Source organism: Haliotis cracherodii, unplaced genomic scaffold (assembly GCF_022045235.1).
Source record: "Haliotis cracherodii isolate W230 unplaced genomic scaffold, xgHalCrac1.p SCAF_24, whole genome shotgun sequence".
Lineage (NCBI taxonomy): Eukaryota > Metazoa > Mollusca > Gastropoda > Lepetellida > Haliotidae > Haliotis > Haliotis cracherodii.
In genome coordinates, this window is record NW_027266280.1 from 9,222,260 (window position 1) to 9,245,093 (window position 22,834).

The 22,834-nt window shown below is 40.1% G+C and overlaps 1 protein-coding gene across 5 annotated transcripts in view; it reads left to right on the plus strand.

The window, feature by feature from the left end:
• LOC139472305 (uncharacterized) overlaps window positions 1-22,834 on the plus strand; it is a 70,968-nt gene that overhangs the window by 33,167 nt on the left and 14,967 nt on the right. For 2 of the 5 annotated variants that reach the window (XM_071254749.1, XM_071254748.1), the window contains exon 2: window positions 22,375-22,778. In XM_071254749.1, coding sequence (XP_071110850.1) covers window positions 22,386-22,778 — 393 coding nt within the window. In that variant the 5' untranslated portion in view covers window positions 22,375-22,385. Of the gene's footprint in view, window positions 1-8,117; window positions 8,172-13,191; window positions 13,295-13,810; window positions 13,981-22,374; window positions 22,779-22,834 lie in introns of those variants that run through there. The other 3 variants (XM_071254747.1, XM_071254746.1, XM_071254745.1) reach the window with 3 other exon arrangements.

Here is a 22,834-nt window from a genome sequence, read left to right on the forward strand (position 1 = left end):
CCACCAACAACAACCAAGAACAACACACAACAACAACCAACAACAGCAACAAGCAACAACCAAAAACAACAAACAAGAACAACACACAGCAACAACCACCACCACCAACAAGCAACAACAACCAACAACACGCAACAACCACCACAAATAACAAACAAAAACAACACACAACCACCACTTCAACCAAAAACAGCAACACCAAAACAACTAACAAACAACAAATGCCATCATCATCAACAACCACCACCACCACCACCAACAACAACAACAACAACACAACATAATAACAAAAATAAAATGATAAATACAAAACTCTTTGGAAATGGCCCATATACAACTTCAGACCAGAATGTATATAAAACAGTATAAACACCAGAAACCTATCATTGTGGGTTTGAATCCCGGTTCACCCTGATAATGTTTCTAGGTTTGTCAGCACCATTCCTGTGCTCATGGGTTTCACGGAAGTGGTAAACGTCTGAGACCTGCATCACTTGGAGCTTTCCTCCCACAGTTAGATGTCACGCCATGATATAACTGCAATACTGTTAAACAGCGGCGTTAAACCAACTCAGTCACTCAATGCACAATTAAGCATTTATTGTATTTGTCACATTCCACATAACGTCTCACTAACTATGCAGTTAAATGACAAGTTTGGAATGAACAGAAGGTCAAAAAAGGGTTTGATTCCTTTGAAATTCACCTGCATCCTACACGTTTTTTTATTATAATATGTTGAGAGTTTTGACATCTTTATAACAGTATAAAGTAAAGATAAATCTTTAGATTTTGATATATCTCAATATGCTGTGAGATGAATTTAGTTGCCAGGAACATTGTATTAACAAACCTGTTGTTTCAATGCACTATAAATGCTTGAAGCATCTATTCAGATGCCGTTGAGGACGACATTCAAGCAGCTTCAGATGACAATCATGGTGACGTTCACTTTGATGAAGCCCACTGATTCTAATAAAAGAAATCTTGAGAGAATAGTTTGAAGCCATTTAGATGTTGATGACTGTTCCTTGCATATTAACAGACTTCACACACATTTCAAATATCATCAAACTGTTAATTTGGTTTTAATGAAACTTTGCAGTTTATCTGATTACTTTCATTCGATTTAAAAACTTGTGTATCGTAGTTATTTGATTTCTCTAATACAATATTGGAATTAGCCGCGATGATGTCTGTTAAGTATCAAAGATTGTAGAATCAGATCTGTAATTGAATATTAGTTTCTTTGATGCAAAGCCTGGGGGTAAGAGATCCGATTCCAGGTCTTCAATACTTGCAGTCTCATGAAGGTACTGATGGTGTATGATGTTTAGTACATAGTAGGGCTGGGGCGAGTCAAAACTTACTACCCGGGTACCCACCCCCATACTACCCGACCCTACCCGGGTACCCGCTATAGGTCTCAAGAGAAAGGTACAAAATGTCGGTTGGAATTTTTTTGCCATAGCCCTGGCAAAACGTATTTAGGTACATGTATTAAACAATCTGATCATGCATACACTGAAGTTGACTTTATTTATATCTTTATTCAACCATATGAAAAGTCAGAAAAGTGGGTACATTGTCAGAAAAAGTTAGCGACCTGTAGTGTAACCACTGAGCTGTACTGTATAGAGTATTTGTCATTAAACAATAGGGGCGGTCGGGTAGCCTAGTGGTTAAAGTGTTCGCTCGTCACGCCGAAGACCCGGGTTCGATTCCCAACATGGGCACAATGTGTGAAGCCCATTTCTGGTGACCCCCGCCGTGATATTGCTGGAATATTGCTAAAAGCGGCGTAAAACCATACTCACTCACTCACTCAATCATTAAACAATATATCACGTGACTAACCACGGGTCGGGGTAATACTGTGGGTACCCAGGTCCTACTCAGGACCCACCCGACCCGGGTAGCCGAGTTACCCGTCCCAGCCCTAGTACATAGGCGGTAAAAGTGCCAGGAAATAACATTTCACTTTGCTTTGAGGTTCAATATATAATTGTACAGCTTTGTCTCGAAATATAAAACAAAATGAGATAATTGTGACTGAACTTTGTGTGAATGACGTGTAGATCTAACTAAGTTACTTCAGAGATGACGTCTTTGCACTGGACATGATCAAGTCTTTGAAAGGCATTTAGAAGTGATACACATAAGGAAGAGAATATATGGATGTCAACTTGGAGTATATGCTCACTCCTTCATCAGGTCAATGAATGCTATGAGGCAGAGAGCATATATATGTCAATGTGAGAACAACAAAAGTAATAAGATAGCAAAAGGTGGAAACTTAATAAGGAAATCCAACAGATAATTGTCACTGATTAGCAATAGACAATGGAAGCCCACACTTTTCAGTAATTAGCACAGATAGTTGATAGTTATGGACTAGAAGCCAGGACTTAAATTATTATAGCATATTCACCTTATGAAGGAGTAAGAATATACTCTGAAACATTGGGTTCCTCATAATAAAGAAGTTGACATCCATAAATTCTCTTCCTTATTGAACATGATGTTGAAAGAATTATAACCGGGTAATTTTCATATTTTTTTTTTATTTGTTAAAAATTGGGATTGACAAAAGTTAGGGGGGACTGGTCTTTTTTTATTTTTTATTGCCAGTCCACCAGGTCTGGCAGTTTCAAAAGCCGGCGTGAACACTGATGTGACATGCCTACCCTGTAGGGAGCTGTCTGTCACATACTTCATTCAGGGCTCTCTCCATGGTGTCCATGGATAGAATGTGTGCCTGGCTAGTGGAAGGTCGTGGGTTCAATCCCCAGCCTCATTATATCAAAAGATGGTACTTGTTGTTACCCTGTCTGGCTTTCAGCATTAAGGGGCTAAAAAAGGACTGGTCAGCTTGGAGTCAGTATACTGTGTCTGAGTGGGGTACACTGTGGCATGGTAGACACAAACAGACACACACAGACACACACACATTAACACACACACACACTAACACAGACAGACAGACAGACAGACACAGACAGACATCTTCAGCACAATGTTAAGCTCCATTTAGACTCACCTCACTTCAGTCAGAACAGTGACAAGGGGCTAAAACAAGGACTGGTCAGTATACTGTGTCTGAGTGGGGTATACTTGTTAAACTGCAGCATGGTAGACACACACACACAGAGACACACACAGAGACACCACACACACACACAGAGACACCACACACACACACACACACACACACACACACACACACACACACACACACACACACACACACACACACATTAATCTTCAGCACAACGTTAAGCTCCATTTTGGCTCATCTCACTTCATTCAGAACAGAGACAAACAAGACCAATATACTTGCTGCATCTCCTATGATGGGTTTGCCCAGCGTGGTAAAAAAACTGTCACTGAAGTGTCCATTTCCTCTACAACCATGTTTCCTTTGGGGATATGAAGCTGATGTGAAATTAGATCCAGCAGTAAACTATTTCATTCATGTATCGATCAAAACTATTTCTAGGATATGATGACCAGTATAGATTTCCTACCATCGTAGGTGGGTCTTTGTCTATAATTGGTCCGTTGGTCTGTTAGTCAGGTATTTGTTTAATTTTCATACTCTGTTTATCATTGTGAAAATAGCATACTTTTTTTGGCCTTTGTAAATTTGAGAGAAAATTTGACACCTTGACAGTTCCTAATCATGTGATTTGTCTATTTTTGTGTCGAAAACATGTCGAGTTGACGTCACTGTAGATTATAGAATCTGTTGATCAAAGTAGGCTGAGTGTGTTTTAAGACTGCAGATAAAAATATAACAAACATGCAGACATTTCAAAACTTATAATTAATCAACAGGGATACGCTGGGAGAGGAAAATGTACGTTGCCTGGATTATTGAAGCACTGGTGGTTCTTCATTGGATAGATCACAGCAGGTAATAAAGCAAAGAAGCCTGCGGCTAGATGGAGAACAATACCCCCCATCCCCCCCTCCCCTGCCTCCGTCCTAGTGTTGATGTTATCACAGTGGTTTCGCAACACCTTGGATGTGTATCAAGCACCTGCTGATAAGCTCACTACGTCTCTGGGGACAGTTGCAGGGTCGTCTGATAATGGTGGTTAGTGATCTACTGCTGCGCTCCAAGGTCGATGGGGAAATCATACGTCTGAGAAATCTGTTGTTTATTAAAGTGAGTGAGTGGGTTATGTTTAACACCACTTTGAGTTATTTATATACAAGATTAGTGAGTGAATTAATCCACACATATGCAGAAATGGTTATGACAATATGGGCTGTTTTTCTCGAAATGAAAAAAATATTAATCGTTTCTTCTATGAATAATATATATTACATAGTTTGTAATTTATAGGACCCGTGAAGATTCCAGGCTAGAATAGGTCTTCAGCAACCCATGCTTGCCATAAAAGGTGACTATGCTTGTTGTAAAAGGCAACTAACAGGATCGGGTGGTCAGGCTCGCTGACTTGGTTGATGCATATCATCGATCCCAATTACGTGGATCAATGCTCATGATATCAATCACTGGATTGTCTGGTCCAGACTCGATTATTTTACAGACTGCCATCATATAGCTGGAATATTGCTGGGTGTGGCGTTAATCAATCAATCAATCAATCAATCAATCAATCAATCAATCAATCAGTCAGTCAATCAGTCAATCAATCAATCAATGTAATTTATAGTATAGATAGCATAGATGGCAACTACTATTGCTGACCAAAAGCATCTACCTCTGCCTTGCCAAATTAGTAAGGCCATTGTGGCAGCTTTCGCCATCGACCTAAATGTCGACTACCGCTCCTAGGCCAATACACATGGCAGTTGGTTAACTTAAGCTATTTTTACGATTCCATGGCTGAAAAGTCGGGAAAGACAAGGTTCCCACTGAGAAGCAGGTAACCCTGAAAAGGTTCCCACTGAGAAGCAGGTAACCCTGAAAAGGTTCCCACTAAGAAGCAGGTAACCCTGGAAAGGTTCCCACTAAGAAGCAGGTAACCCTGAAAAGGTTCCCACTGAGAAGCAGGTAACCCTGAAAAGGTTCCCACTAAGAAGCAGGTAACCCTGGAAAGGTTCCCACTAAGAAGCAGGTAACCCTGGAAAGGTTCCCACTAAGAAGCAGGTAACCCTGAAAAGGTTCCCACTAAGAAGCAGGTAACCCTGAAAAGGTTCCCACTGAGAAGCAGGTAACCCTGAAAAGGTTCCCACTGAGAAGCAGGTAACCCTGAAAAGGTTCCCACTGAGAAGCAGGTAACCCTGAAAAGGTTCCCACTAAGAAGCAGGTAACCCTGAAAAGGTTCCCACTGAAAAGCAGGTAACCCTGGAAAGGTTCCCACTGAGAAGCAGGTAACCCTGGAAAGGTTCCCACTGAAAAGCAGGTAGGCTTAAGCGCGAGCAGTAATTTGGAAGCAAGTTAATTTGTTACTAGCAGGGTAGACCAGAAGAACCACACCACAAGTTGAAAGCACATTGTCAATAGTGTTCGCAGTGGTACAAACATACTTTGTCTAAGACAATGTAGGGTAATTTGGCGGGTAGGCTCGTCACTCTGGTGGCCTTGGTCGATTGTTTGTTGATTATTGTGTGTAGTTCTATCCGTAACCCGCTGGTTTGGCAATCTTGCGCTAACTATTTGCCCAACAGGTCAATCTCATTAAAATCAGATCTTCGTTCTTGCTGCCGCTAAACATCTGAGGACATCCCATTACGGGTCACGTCAGACCGACCTTTCGCAAACTCTGACCAACCAATGGAATTACTGACAAGAAGTCGACATTAGCCAATCAGAAGGCAGCTTCCTCGTGCTTTACGGCACTAATTTCAAATTGGCGACTACGCTTCGAAACATACTTTGACAAATTCTCGCTTAAAAATTTGAAACCTGAACAAAAGAACATTCTCTAATGGCTAATATATGGTCTAGATTGTATAGATTCAGTCATTAAGCCCGTAACTATTGTTCAGAATACCCCGTTTTAAAGTTTTTAAGGCTGCATGATTAGAAATCACATTCCGACTGTCACTTTCATGATCTGGTAAGAGACGCTCTGATTGGTCGGATGAAAGGTCGTTCTGACATGACCCCTAATGGGATGTCCTCAGATCTTTGTTTAGCGGTAGCGAGAACTAAGATCTTATTTTAATGAGATTGCCCATCAGGTAGGCCCCAAAGCTAACCTCACCAGCTGCTAATGCGTACAGCTGAAGAAAATCGCAGTCTACCCAGAGTTGATCCGAAAACAATGTAAACCAGTGAGAAATGTTAACCACATTCGTAAGTATTCCTTGACCCTGTTGGTAATCCTAATGTGGTGAAATGGTAAGCGGGTTGATTAGCCTACAGCTGAAAGTCCTTGCCATTGATATATCCCTGCACATAAAGTTTATCCTATGACCTTTTAGTGACCTTGACCTGTTGGACCCCATTCCTTCGTACAGGTCCTAATACCGTGAGAATTGCTGGTACACTTACCACATTTGTACGGGTACTTACAGTTGTGCCTGCTCCAACCAAACTTATTAAAGTTCCAGGGGCGGTCGGGTAGCCTAGTGGTTAAAGCGTTCGCTCGTCACGCCGAAGACCCGAGTTCGATTCCCGACATGGGTACAATGTGTGAGGCACATTTCTGGTGTCCCCCAAATATGTCTTGTGTACATTGATCAATCGGAAGGGTGCTAATTGGGATTGTTCACTAGCCAATATATTAGCAAGTATCGCCGTGGGCGCTTATTACATGGAATACGGTATGTTTCTTAGTTCATCAGCACCATAGCTATACTTTTGTATCCCAAACTCTAGGAACTATATCAATTCCCGGTTTTCTTCTCAGGTCAAGCTGAAACACACTGATACAATTGAAATAACTGTCAAAATCAGCATTAAACAATTCTCACTCATTCATGGTATCCCTTTTGACAAAACAACGCTTAGAGAGCTTGGTAAATTAAGAACATATTTCATAACAGATTCCTAGTGTTTATTAGAGGAAATATGGTAAATGAGATGCTAATTTATGGATAACAACTACTTTATTAACTGTAAAGGGGACGTTTCGGTATAGATACTTATACCGTTGTCATGCAATATACAGTAAATAAAGAAGTTGTTATCCATAAATTATCTCTACTTTGTCATCTGTCAACTTCTAAGTAATCCCAGTCAAATAGTACAAATTCTCTACTTTGTCATCTGTCAACTTCTAAGTAATCCCAGTCAAATAGTACAAATAAGATACTGTTGAAGTGAGATGCTGATCAATTGAGATACTGTTCAAATGAGATGCTGTTCAAATGAGAGGCTGTTCAAATGAGATACTGTTCAAATGAGGTGCTGTTCAAATGAGATACTGTTCAAATGAGATACTGTTCAAATGAGGTACTGTTCAAATGAGGTGCTGTTCAAATGAGATACTGTTCAAATGAGATACTGTTCAAATGAGGTACTGTTCAAATGAGATGCTGTTCAAATGAGATACTGTTCAAATTAGATGCTGTTCAAATGAGATGCTGTTGAAGTGAGATGCTGTTCAAATGAGATACTGTTCAAATGAGATGCTGTTCAAATGAGATACTGTTCAATGAGATGCTGTTCAAATGAGATACTGTTCAAATGAGAGGCTGTTCAAATGAGATACTGCTCAAATGAGATACTGTTCAAATGAGATACTGTTCAAATGAGAGGCTGTTCAAATGAGATACTGCTCAAATGAGATACTGCTCAAATGAGATACTGTTCAAATGAGATACTTTTCAAATGAGATACTGTTCAAATGAGATACTGTTCAATGAGATACTGTTCAAATGAGATACTGTTCAAATGAGATACTGTTCAAATGAGAAACTGTTCAAATGAGATACTGTTCAAATGAGATACTGTTCAAATGAGGTGCTGTTCAAATGAGGTGCTGTTCAAATGAGATACTGTTCAAATGAGATACTGTTCAAATGAGCTTTAACCAAGCTCACTTCTCTAAAACTGTGATCAGATACCATGTGTTGCAGACTAAGCTGTCATGGTGTGTACCTGATACAAATCTGATGCTTTAACACATGTGGGATGCACAGTCAGACAGCTGTCCCATAGAATGTCAAGTCATCTATTTTTCATTCAGAAAATCAATAGCTGCTACGAGGAAGTTATGGTCATTTTGAGTTAGCGAGGACTATCTAAAGTAGGTGAATATTTTATTTATGTGTGTTTTATGTATTGTCAATTTTGTATTGGGTGATTTGAGAACTAATGAAGAATTCAAAAATAATTTACATATATCATGGCATGTGCTTCATGTCGCACAGCACACTGACCACTGACCTTTAACCATTTCAAAATCCCACAAGCCATGGTGCTGACAGACCAAGATCATAATTATGTGAATCTGGGATTCGAACCTAGGATCCTCGCAAGTAAGGGAGGCTACTCTGTACAGTGATTTATGCAGGAGGGCATTTGTAGGGCTTCATATGAGGTGCCAGGTTAGAGTTCTTACATTTTGCTTGATGTTGGAAATAAATCCCCAAATAATACATTTGTTACTATGCAATGATATTAGGCAATAACACAAGAGGGCTTTCGCTAAAAATAATATTTGGAGTAGCTACATCAGATATAAACATAATCACAAAGTTGCCATATTGACAGTCAGGAAGTGAGCTACACTGTTCCCTCGCTATTGCACCCTTCAATATAGCGCTAACTCGGTTATAGCGCACCGTAATGCATGGCTACCACAATTTATGTACATTTTTAATAAACTCAAGTTTTACACTGATACAATGTTTTTTTTCCATTGCAAAAAAAACATTACCAGCTGCTCACTGTGAGCATGCAACACTGGAAATGCTAATAAACAAATCAATTGAAGTCCGCAATAATCCTATTATTACACAATCTGGTTCTAAAAATCATATTCCTTGTATCTGGACTTCTGCTTGTAACATATATTATTAATTTTATTCAAAATTTCATGCGCTATTGGTGAAATTGCGTGTGAAGAGATCGGTGGATCACACAACTCACCATTACGTACAGCTACCACAGTCAGATTACCACTATTGATGCCTTGAAATGAACTTTACTTGACAGAGAATGGATACAAAAATATATGCCATACTTTGACTTGTTAAAAGTCATATTTGTCGTATTTTGACTGCTATATGTCAAGCAAGTTTTCATGATAGGGAGCGCGAGAACCAAGGTATCAATGTCATGAGGGATCACTGTATATAGTGAGTGGGTGAGTTTGGTTTTACGCCGCTTCTAGCAATATTCCAGAAATATCATGTCGGGAGACACCAGAAATGGGCTTCACACATTGTACCCATGTCGGGAATCGAACCCGGGTCTTCGGCATGACAAGCGAACGCTTTACCAACTTGGCTACCTGAACGCCCCTCACTGTATATAAGAAGGGCTCTACTGCAGCATGGGACATTCACTACACACTCAGTATGGGTAATATGTCCCTGAGTGGAGCTTGGCGAGTTATGTGTGCACTCTCTATAAAAAAGTGCATACGAAAGAAACGTCTGTCCCGATATGATTTTAAGCACCATCCTACCAATTCAAAGACATCAAGTCTAGTCACAGAGGCTTGCTTAACTGTCACATCCCCAAAATAGTGTGCATATTAATAATGCACCAAATCTCATTAAAATCAGATCAGAGTTCTCAATACGCTAAACAAAGATCTGATGACATCCCATTACGGGTCACGTCAGAACCACCTTTCAACCGACCAATCAGAGCGTCGCTTACCAGATCATGACAGTGACAGTCGTAATGTGTTTTCTAATTATGCAACCTTGAAAACGTCAACACGGGGTATTCAGAACAACAGTTACGACCCGTACGACTGATTCCGTCAAAATTATCGTCTATCTCTCGCTTCCTCCATTTGAACGGAGGAGGCGTTGAACAGTATGTGGGAAGCACTGCCATACAATCTCAACCATATATTAGACATTCTGGAATGTTCGTTCATTCAGTTTTCAAAATTTCAATCGAGAACTGTGTCAACATATTTTTCAAGCGTAGTCTGAAATGGAAGTCGTCAGGTTGAAACGAGTGCTGTAAAGCTCGAGAAAGCTGCTTTCTTATTGGCTGATGTCGACTTCTTGATAGTCGTTTCAGTGGTCGGTTAAAGTTCGCGAAAGGTCGTTCTGACGTGACCCGTAATGGGATGTCCTCAGATTATGTTTAGCGGCGGCGAGAACTCAGATCTGATTTTAATGAGATTGTAATGCACCAAATCCAAACCCTAGTGCCAGCTTAAGAGTGCTACAATATTGCCCTGGTCAATGTGCACTTGATTTTCATTCTCAGCTCCCTGGGGAGTATATACAACCCAAGCTGCCTGTGTGCTGCTGGATGGGTAAAGGTCATTCTGCCATCTCATCCTACTAGGTACCCATTCACTGCTATGTGAACAGAGATATATTTGAAACAAAGTCACTTGGCTAAGTCACTGCTTATCTTCACTGGGTTTAAATGACCTATGCCACTCAACGTTTGAGAGGGATACTGAGAGATATCATGTAGGTAGAAATTCTTATTAATTAGGGGCAACGCCAGTGTGGTTGGCGACCGTTGTTTATGTTTAGCGGCAGACTGCCTAGGTAGTGGGAGAGTTACCTCCCTTGGCTTGTTTCGTTTTCTCTTCACATGTTGTTTGGCCATTACTGAGAAGTAAAGCTACAAGTATATTGGAATACCTGTGTTGGGTTGTGAATTGCGAGGGTCCAAGCTGGTGCACAGGTGGCCCAGTCGTCTAAGGCGCCGCAATTCGCTGTGCAGAGGTGCTTCCTTGGTCATGCCAGAAACCTATGATTGTGGGTTTGAATCCCAGTTCGCCCCAATTATGTTTCTAGGTTTGTCAGCACCATACTCGTGGGTTTCACCGAAGTGGTAAACGTCTGAGACCTGCTTCACTTCGGGCTTTCCTCCGACATTAAGCTGACACGCCATGATATAACTGGAAAACTGTTAAATGTTACATTAAATACAACTCACTCACTTATTAATTAGTTAAAGTTTATAGGAATATGGCCCTACAAATTGAGCTAACACAATGATGTGTCAATTCCGTCACTCATTCTTATGTCATAGTTCTGGTTCTGTAAGATAACTATACTAAATGAGTGAGTGAGTATGGTTTTAGGCTGCTTTTAGCAATATTACAGCAATATCACGGCGGGGGACACCAGAAATTAGCTTCACACATTGTACCCATGTAGGGAATCGAACCCGGGTCTTCGGCGTGACGAGCGAACGCTTTAACCACTAGGCTACCTGACCGCCCCTATACTAAACGAAAAAAGTAGGGAGTAATAGTTTTGGGGATATTTTTATCTGAGCACACATATTCAAAAAAAACATCCCTGGAAGTATTCATGATCCATAACTTTTTGTTCATGTACAAATTCTTTTTATGTTCAGATACTCATGGAAAAAAGGTGAAATCCTGTTACCAAATTGGTCAATATTGTGAAGGTCAAAGGTCACATGGCAAGACTTAAAACTTAGCCTGTTGCTGGTTGTTGATTAATTTTTACCAAGTTTGATATTTTGCTGTCCAAAGTTAAAAAGTCAACCTTATCGGTCCAAGGTCACACACCAATGACGGTATCAGTATCTGGGAGTGATGATGATGATGATGATGACGATGACAACGACGATGATGATGATGATGATGATGATGATAGTCCACAAATATATATTTTAGTGACTGAGTTTGTTAAAATGCTGCAAACCATATGTGTCTCAGTTCTATGAACTAAGGCCACACATTTCTTATTTTTTGTTTTATTGGCCCGCGGCACTTACTGAAAAGCAGCTGGTCTAAGAAATAAATTAAACATAAAATATTTATTTTTATTATGTCTCCCACTAGTAATATAGACCCTCTTATCATCTACATCACATCAGTGTCTACATCACTATAAGTGATTCAAGAAGACAGCTGCAGTTTTAACTCCACGGCACAATTACTTTCAAATGAATGAATGAATGAATGAATAAATAAATAAATAAATAAATAAATAAATAAATAAATAAATAAATAAATAAATAAATAAATAAATAAATAAATAAATAAATAAATAAATAAATAAATAAATAAATAAATAAAATTTGCATTTATTTCAACTGACCCTTTGTGGAAAAGCTGGAATAAATCCATCAAACATAAAAGTAAAAAAGTATGGCCTCATTTCCCAAAACATATGACATCATTTGTATTGTCCACGACCCATGTGTCCACAGTCCTGCTGTGCACCATGCTATTAGCAGTGTTGGATGTTGGCCTGACATACAAATGAGATGTATAATTATATAATTACCCTGCTGAAGGCCTCACACATGACAAGCAGGGAAACATGCTGGTGATTAAGTTGGGGACACTCTCATTATTTTGTCACACCCACATATATGTTTGTCTGGGTTACAAGCTTATATAATTGACATCCCTTCTATATTGACCGAGGCTTCATTGTACTGAAAGCCTCTGCTTTAAGTGTTTTCAGCAATCCTCAGACACTGTTTATCCTAATATAGCAATTTTTTCTAAAATAAAAATAATATGTACAACCATAGGGTGGTTAAAATTATCAGGGATGTTTTTTTCTCATCTTATTTATTGATTTTAGTAACTTTTGCCTCGCTCTCAGATATCTATTCAACAACCATTAAATAATCCCTCTTCTCTCTCAGACATTGATGCAAGGCAACCATTTTATTATTTTTGCTTCACTTTCAGATATAACTCAACAGTTATTAATTAATCTATCATCTCCATTAGAACTTGATGCAAGGCAACTATTTCGTTATTTTTGCCTCATTCTCAACCATTTATGTCTACTGTTCAGATATTTATTCAAGTTACAAATAATCTAAGATTTATAATAGTTCTGCCTCAAGATACATACCCTAATTCTGCTCTTTTCAAACTCAAGAATGCGTTCAGATTTCGATTGTTAATATTATATACATGCAAAATAATCAGAGTTAAATTGAATCTATACTTTCCTAAGTTAAAGAGAACAATTAAATCCAAGACCTTTATTTGACCTCTCTAGTGTAGGTAGTTGTGCCAGAGGACAGTATGTGCCTCACCAGCTTCAGCCAATCAGAAAGCTGTATGTAATACTGTTTCCCTAGCGCCTATCTGTCAGTACATCAGTGTTGGATTATAGCAAATGATAACCTTGAGTGAGGAAGAGTTTTGAAACATTCTTCATCACTGAGATCGTATTTGAGACGGATTTATCACTCTGAAGATTAACAATACCAAGTAACCAGGTAACATTTTATCATTCATTTTGTTATTAAATGTCATTGTGTATTTAATTTGATATATTAGTAAAATAATTTCCTGTTATTTTGCTGAAACACTGATGATGTGATTTCAAATTCTAATTGTCTTACTTTACTTTTTAAGGTCTTAAATTGAATGGCAATGGTATAGATCGAAACATATACATGAAACATTGTCCTAATATGAAAAGTACTATCCTACCACTGATTCACGAAAATTAAAAAAGACAAAACCTGAAATGAAACTTCCAATGACAATGATTAAATATGAACAAACTATACTACCATATTACTAACACATTGGACTCCAGACAGCATTGAATATGACACAAAATAGATTGTTTTATCAACTCAAAATAAGCAGGGAAATTGTGCAACGTGATATTTTATACATAATTACTTGCTGAAATCTGTGACATCCAGGCCTGCAACAGATATAGCCCACCCCCGTGCGCATTCGATGGACACTACTGCGTGTGTGTGTGGGCCGATGAGGCTTGTCTTCTCTTGTTTTAATCAATATCGTCGATCTTTATTATTGTGTGACTGCAAACAGGGAAGTGTCACTTCCCCATGCTTTCTTGGATTGGTAGGACATACTGATGAGACGTGACTGAAGACGGATTCATTAACAAGGATCAGTTTGACTAGGCTCCCTGTTCTCAGTACAGGTAAATTGCAAACATGGTTCTTAGTGTTGTGTTGAAAATATGCCAGGAGGTATTGTTTACTGCGTTGGTCTGAGTCTAAAATTACGTACACTGTGGGGGTGGAGAATCAGGTACTGTATTGATTGATAGAATTACGATGGTGCCAATATTGGTTGGATTATATTCAGATTGACATTATTTGAAGATTTGTTATTTAAAAAAAAATTGTATTCACTTTTTAAAAGTACTTTTTGTCCAATGTATCAGAAATCAAAATATGTTTCATCCAGAAATGTGGGCATCTATTATTTTTTAATCATTTTTTTATCATTAATTGAATGCTACACTGATATTTAATTCTGAAAAGGTATGGATATTTTTATTAGCTCTGAAAAACTTATTATATTCAAATGAGTATCATGTTTATGAACAGTTTACGCAATTCTTCCATACATTTCTCAATTATTTCTGAATCTCCTCATGTCTTGTAGTTTAGTCATTAGTATTATTTCCCAAATAGATAAATAGATTTAACAGAGTCTTATGTATACTTTCTTTGAGTAATGTATGTTGAATTGCAGTGAAACCTTGATAGTTTCATACTGTGAAAATTTGAATATATATGGTCAGCAAACCAAACCTATACTGTCTACATCAAGACTCAGTTTCATCCTCATGTTCAAGGAGATTCAGAGACATTACAACATAATGTTGTTTTATTAAATGATGTATTGTTTTTTATGAGGCACATTTCTAATCGGGGGTCTGGGGTGGGTGGGTGGGGATCAGTCGTCTGAGGTGCCACAGTTCACTGTACAGAGTTGCGTCCCTTGGGCACGCCAGAAACCTATGATTGTTTCTAGGTTTGTCAGCACTATACCTGTCCTCATGGATTTCACTGAAGTCAAACATCTAAGACCTGTATCACTTAAGGCTTTCCTTCCACATCAAGCCGACACACGGTGATATAACTGGAATACTGTTAAAAGTGGCGTTAAACCCAACTCACTCACTCACTCACTCACAATTCTAAACAAGATAGAAACATGAAAGGGAGTTGGCCCAGTAGATCACTCCATGGAGTTTGTCATGACAAAAGCCACTGGTCATGAGTTTAAATCCAAGATTTTTCCAAGATTATGAACCTTGGGATGTGAGCATCATACGCGTGCTCATGTGTTTCATAAAAGTGCCCCCCGTCAAGATCCAGGTTAGAATAGGTCTTCAGCAACCCATGCTTGTCGTAAGAGGCGACTAACGGGATCGGGTGGTCAGGCTCACTGACTCGGTTGATGCACGCCATCATATCCCAATTGCGTAGATTGATGCTTATGATGTCAATCACTGGATTGTCTAATCCGGACTTGATTATTTAGACTACCATCATATAGTAGGAATATTTCTGAGTGCGACGTTAAACAAACAAACACATCTACCATCTGTATCACTTTGAATGAATGTGCCTCCAATATTCAGTTGACATACTCCGATATACCGTATTTGACGTAATAAGTGCCCTGCTCTAATAAGCGCCCACAGCGATATTTACTAATATCTTTGCCAGTGAACAATCCCAATCAGTACCCCTTCCGATTGATCAATGTACACAAGACTTATTTATTCATGTATAATACGCACTCGTGTGTTACATCACCCTTAATTATGAGCAATTTAATTCTTGAAAAATATATCTGTCGTATGTAAACATTTCAGGCTGTTAGCATAAACCACGAAATTTACAATCTTTCAACTCAAAATAATATTCTAATGAGCGCCCCCTATTTCTAATTTTGAGAGCGCCCTGGGCGCTCAAATACGGTATTTGAAATACTAATCAAAGCAGAAGTAGATTTAATGTATGTTTTGTTAAAGTGTGCACCAGGTGCTGATAACGCCACACATTTTTTATTTTTCATTTCACGAACCCATAGCCCTGACTGAAAAACAGCTGGTCTTAAAAATATATTAAACATAAAAACAAAAAAATCACACTACTCATATAGACCTCTTATGCAATATAAAATGTTATATATAAATTCCATGTCTACATCACTAGCAGTGATTCAAGAGGCCATCTGTAGTTTTAACTCCACAGCAGAATGACTTTCATATAGATTCTAAATAAATAAATAATTGATATTTATTTTTATTATTATTTCGTCTGACCTTGTGTGGAGAAGCTGGAATAAATCTGTGAAACATAATATTAAAAAAGTGTGGGCTAAGGATGTTTGGGTGTGTCAGGAAAATTTAAGTGTGCCACCTTAGGAATCATTTACAATGAAAAACGTGCTCATTAAGTGTAGATTCAGATGCATCTTCCCGAGGCAAGTGAGTTAACTGACTATAAAATTCCAGTTTCCACCCTTGCCGAACTAGGCTGGTATTATGGAGTTACATTTTGGCTGGACTAACGAGTCTGTGCATAGTCCAATCAAAATCTCGCAACGAAATCAGAAATCCGGTTCATAAACTGTCGTGAAGATTTCGGTCGATTGCAGGATTTGCAAAGCATGTGCATCGCCAACTCGTTGTCAACACATATTTTCCAACCCTTTTCATGGTTTTAATCAAGGTGCACACGTGATTTGATGCACTTCGCAATGTAAGACACGTTTTATCACAATATAGATCTTGATGGTCGATCAGATTGTCTTGACTGGGCACCGCCATTTTGTTTGAAAGTGATGGAATCGGATTGGTCCATAGGAGAGGCTTTGAAGGGACATAACTCATAATAACCACTGGTGGCGCAATGATCAAGCCCAGGAATTCCAGCCTAGTTCGGCAAGGGTGGAAACTGGACTTTTAAAGTCAGTTATCTCTCTTGCCTCGGGAAGATGTAGCTCAAATGAACACTTTATCGAGATGGAAAGATATATGGGGATCTTAAGAGAACACTGAATTTGTCAGTTTTGTGATTTTACCACTGTAGAAACTAAATACCATTTCTCACTAATATGTCCCTAATGTTTGCTGAACTCAGAAAACAGTTCATTGATAAATATTACCGTATTCGACGTAATAAGCGCCCAGGGCGCTCTCAAATTAGAAATAGGGGGCTCTTATTGGAATATTATTTTGGTGAAAAAAACAGAGTTGAAAGATAAATTTCGTGGTTTATGCTGACAGCTTGAAATGTTAATGTACGACATATATATTTTTCCAGAATTTAATTCCCAATAATTAAGGGCGCATATAACACACGAGTGCGTATTATACGCGTAGAAATAAGTCTTCTGTACATTGATCAATCGGAAGGGGTGCTAATTGGGATTGCACTAGCCAATATATTAGAAAATATCGCCGTGGGCGCTTATTAGAGCGGGGCGCTTATTACGTCGAATACGGTATATCCTTTATCCTAGTTTACAGAAATTTGTTTCATTAATGTCTAGGAACAATTATATAGCGAAAAAGCTGTCACAGTACATACAGCATGCAGTAAAACCTAAGAAGTTCCAAATATGTTAAGTTATGAATGTGTACACCCATTACATATAGCATGTAGCATTGGCCTTCAGCCTCTCAGTGTTATGAGTGGGTGGGTGAGTTTGGTTTTACACTGCTTTTAGTAATATTCCAGCAATATCACGGACAACAGACATGGGCTTCACATATGTACCCATGTTGGGAATCGAACCCTGGTCTTCGGCGTGATGAGAGAATGCTTTAACCACTAGGCTACCCGACCGCCCCCTTCGTATTATGAATAAACATGAATAGAAACAAGTGCATTCATATGTTGTTCATATTATCCTTGTTTCAACAGTTCTATGATTTTAACCATGCTTTTACCACATTAATGGGGATTTTGAATTTAGTTTGACTCAATCTCACTTCGAACATGATATACTGTAAATAATTCTGATTTAAATGGAATTTATGGCAGCAAGATATCCAGACTCCACTCTCTTCCCAGCACCACGCATCATTATTATATTATATTATGTTATGTTATGTTATGTTATGTTATGTTATGTTATGTTATGTTATGTTATGTTATGTTATGTTATGTTATGTTATAAGCCTGTAATATGTATTAATGGCATATACTGACCAAAAAAGTTAGGAATCGCAAAATATTTGTATATACCGTACACATTCTAAAAAAACTCCCCCAAAATATTCATGATCCCATAAACTATCTTTTATCAGTATATGATACGATTATTTCAGAACTGTATACAGGATATATACTACTCGAAAGAAGTTCAAGAACAGACAGATAACTGTAGTAATTTAAAGAATCAGGAGCTCTTAAACTTCTTTTATTGATGTGCAGAGTTGCATCCCTTGGAAACGGAAAACTATGATTGTGGGTTCGAATCCCGGTTCGCCCCGATTATGTTTCTAGGTTTGTCAGCCGTGCTCGTGGGTTTCACCAAAGTGGTAAACGTCTGAGACCTGCATCATTTCAGGTTTTTCCAACATCAACCTGACATGCCATGATGTAACGGAAATACTTTTAAATGGCGTGAAACCCAATTCACTCACTCACTGTCCCAATGTCAGTCAACAGATTGGGAGGTACCAAACCAAAGGCACCGAGAACAATGGGGAGTTGAACAACTTGGTACTTGGGATGTAAGCGTGACATTTCGAAAGCAAGGTCTACATATTTGCCATGTTTTTCCTCAATCTTGTCAATCACATTACTGTCAAAAGGGATGGAGAATTCAATGATATAAAGGATTTCATTGGATTTATCAAAAAGGACACGATTGGGTTTGTTGGCCTGGATACGTCTGAGGCTGTATACGGGCCTATTCCAAAGGATTTTGTATTTATCATTTTCCATGTCACCCTCTACATATTCCGGGGTACCATGGATTATTATTATTATTGTTGTTGTTGTTGTTGTTGTTGTTGTTGTTGTTGTTATTATTATTATTACATGTATCACCTATTACATGTATTCAAAAAAATACCAAAAACAGCATTGCAGTATACACAATGTATTTGTAACATGCATAAATATTTATTTACACCTATAAACATGATAAAATAGTTTACAGATATTGGTGTCTTTGGACTATAGATATGTGCGATAGTCCAATCATATTTAGCACAGGAAAGTAGGACTGATGTGGCAAGGGTGGAAACAAGACTTTGATAAAAAGGCCAGTGGACAACATTCTTGTTTACGGAAGATGGTGGTGGTCAGGTGGTCTAAGGGGCGGTCGGGTAGCCTAGTGCTTAAAGTGTTCGCTCGTCACGCCGAAGACCCGGGTTCGATTCCCGACATGGGTACAATGTGTGAAGCCCATTTCTGGTGTCCCCCGCCGTGATATTGCTGGAATATTGCTAAAAGCAGCGTAAAACCATACTCACTCACTCACTCACTCAGGTGGTCTAATGGTTAAAGTGTTCACTCGTCACACCGAAGACCTGGTTTGATTCCCGACATGGGTACAATGTGTGAAGCTCATTTCTGGTGTCCCCCGCCGTGATATTGCTCGAATATTGCTAAAAGCGGCGTAAAACCATACTTACTACAAGTCACATAGTTCTACATTGACAAACAGTGTGTATTTCTCCCACTATGAAGTAAGTTATTTTAAATGTTGTTTGAAAAATAATTTTGTATGTATACAGATTGAAATGTGTGTCAGATGTGAAAACTACCGCGACACGAAGTCTGATTGAAATGCACACCTGTCAGATGTAATCTATACCCAAACAAGTATTGTTGGGACAGGTGGCTTTGACAGGTGGAGCCACACAGATAGATATATGCCTTAGGGATAGGATTCCTATTGATTTTCAATGATGAACACATACATCATTTACAAACGGGAAATGTGCTATCATAAATGAGTGTTATCTATATTGTTATAATTGAGATGAAATAACAGGCTATCAATAGTCTATAATAAGTTTATCACTCTGATTTGAGGATATTTTGGTCGTAACAAAGGTGTGGGAGAATATGTTGTAGTTTGATGGTTGTACAAATTTTGATGAGTCTTATTTCACCACAGATATTGATCAGCCTGGCTCAAGAAGTTGTTTTTTATGCAAATTTGACTCATCAGTGACAATAACTATGTCCGATGCAATTCCCTATTTTCACTCTGTTTATTTAGGTGAACAATCGACTTGCCTCGACAAGGTGGGGATGAACAGGAGGGATGGATGGACAGGGGGATGGATGAATGGACAGGAGGAATGGATGAATGGACAGGGGGATGGATGGACAGGAAGGATGGATGGATGGACAGGAGGGATGGATGGATGGACAGGAGGGATGGATGGATGGACAGGAGGGATGGATGGATGGACAGGGGGATGGATGAATGGACAGGGGGATGGATGGATGGACAGGGGGATAGATGAATGGACAGGGGGATGGATGGACTGGAGGGATGGACAGGGGGATGGATGAATGGACAGGGGGTTGGATGGACAGGAGGGATGGAGGGATGGACAGGGGGATGGATGAATGGACAGGGGGATGGATGGACTGGAGGGATGGACAGGGGGATGGATGAATGGACAGGGGGTTGGATGGACAGGAGGGATGGAGGGATGGACAGGGGGATGGATGAATGGACAGGGGGATGGATGGACTGGAGGGATGGAAAGGGGGATGGATGAACAAGAAGGATGGATGGACAGGAGGGATGGATGATGGACAGGGGGATGGATGGACTGGAGGGATGGACAGGGGGATGGATGAATGGACAGGGGGTTGGATGGACAGGAGGGATGGAGGGATGGACAGGGGGATGGATGAATGGACAGGGGGATGGAGGGATGGACAGGGGGATGGATGAATGGACAGGGGGATGGAGGGATGGACAGGGGGATGGATGAATGGACAGGGGGATGGATGGACAGGAGGGATGGAGGGATGGACAGGAGGGATGGAGGGATGGACAGGAGGGATGGATGGATGAATAGGAGGGATGGATGGATGGACAGGAGGGATGGATGGATGGACAGGAGGGATGGATGATGGACAGGAGGGATGGATGGACAGGAGGGATGGATGATGGACAGGAGGGATGGATGGATGGACAGGAGGGATGGATGGATGGACAGGAGGGATGGATGGATGGACAGGAGGGATGGATGAACAGGAGGGATGGATGATGGACAGGAGGGATGGATGGACAGGGGTATGGATGAACAGGAGGGATGGATGAATGGAAAGGGGGATGGATGAACAGGAGGGATGGATGGATGGACAGGGGGATGGATGAATGGACAGGGGGATGGATGGATGGACAGGGGGATAGATGAATGGACAGGAGGGATGGAGGGATGGACAGGGGGATGGATGAATGGACAGGGGGATGGATGGACAGGAGGGATGGAGGGATGGACAGGAGGGATGGAGGGATGGACAGGAGGGATGGATGGATGAATAGGAGGGATGGATGGATGGACAGGAGGGATGGATGGATGGACAGGAGGGATGGATGATGGACAGGAGGGATGGATGGACAGGAGGGATGGATGATGGACAGGAGGGATGGATGGATGGACAGGAGGGATGGATGGATGGACAGGAGGGATGGATGGATGGACAGGAGGGATGGATGAACAGGAGGGATGGATGATGGACAGGAGGGATGGATGGATAGACAGGAGGGATGGATGGACAGGAGGGATGGATGATGGACAGGAGGGATGGATGGACAGGAGGGATGGATGGACAGGAGGGATGGATGATGGACAGGAGGGATGGATGGATGGACAGGAGGGATGGAGGGATGGACAGGAGGGATGGAGGGATGGACAGGAGGGATGGATGGACAGCCATGAAATGGGGTGGGGGATATCGGAATGGAGCGCGTCTGTTTGAATAGAAGGAGAGATAGGTTTCTGATTGGAATAGATGGAGAGATAGTTTCTGATTGGAATAGAAGGTGAGATAGGTTTCTGATTGGAATAGAAAGAGAGATAGGTTTCTGATTGGAATAGAGAGATAGGGTTCTGATTGGAATAAAGTGATAGGTTCCTTATTGTATTGACTGATGGATGGGTTTCTGATTTGATTAACAGACGGTTTTCTCATGTGCACAGATAGATGGATTCTGTTTGAATGGATTGATAAATGAGTTTCTGATTGGAGGATAGGTTGATTTCTGATTGGACTGTTGAATAGATGGGTTTCTGTAAGGGATTGATTAATAGATATGTTCTTCTTGGATTGTTAGATGGGTTTTATAAAATATGGAATGTCACATATGCATTTCTTATTCAAAACTTACATAAGAAAGTCTGGACATGACTTTGTTTCAGTTTCAGGTGGGATGTCTAACATAACTTCAACTTCAGTTGGTTTTCTTTGTCAAAACTTGATAAAGCTGTCATTATTTGTTTCAGTTTGAGGTGGGATGTTGATTTCTTCTTCAAGACGTATCAAACACACATCTGAAAGACCAATATGCAAATCTATTTCAGTTTGAGGTGGGATGTTTAGAGGGACGTGGGTCGTGGTTGCCGTGGCGCTCATCTGCTGCAGCTCCACCTGGAGCCTCGATGACATCCAGGCAGGTGTTCCACCAGAACTGACCCGTAGAGCCATTCAAGATGCCATGGATGAGAGGCAGTCCGATGAATACCGCCATTGGTTGGCTGACCAGGTGGAGATCCAGCGTCGGGCGGAAGAAGCAGTAAACCTTGCTGCAGCAGCAGAGGAAGAATACGAGAGGATCAAATACAACATGAAGCGAGAAGAAGATGCTGAGGACCCTGATGCTGAAAGCAGTAGTGTGTCAGCTCATGTATCGGCAGATAAAAGGATCAAGAGATCCGGTCAAGGTGCTCCTATGGGAAAAAGCAATCGGTTTTGTGATGACGCCCAAGTAAGTGTTTATTCTGTAGCCTGTGTATCTCATAGCTGTATGTTGTATACATGCTG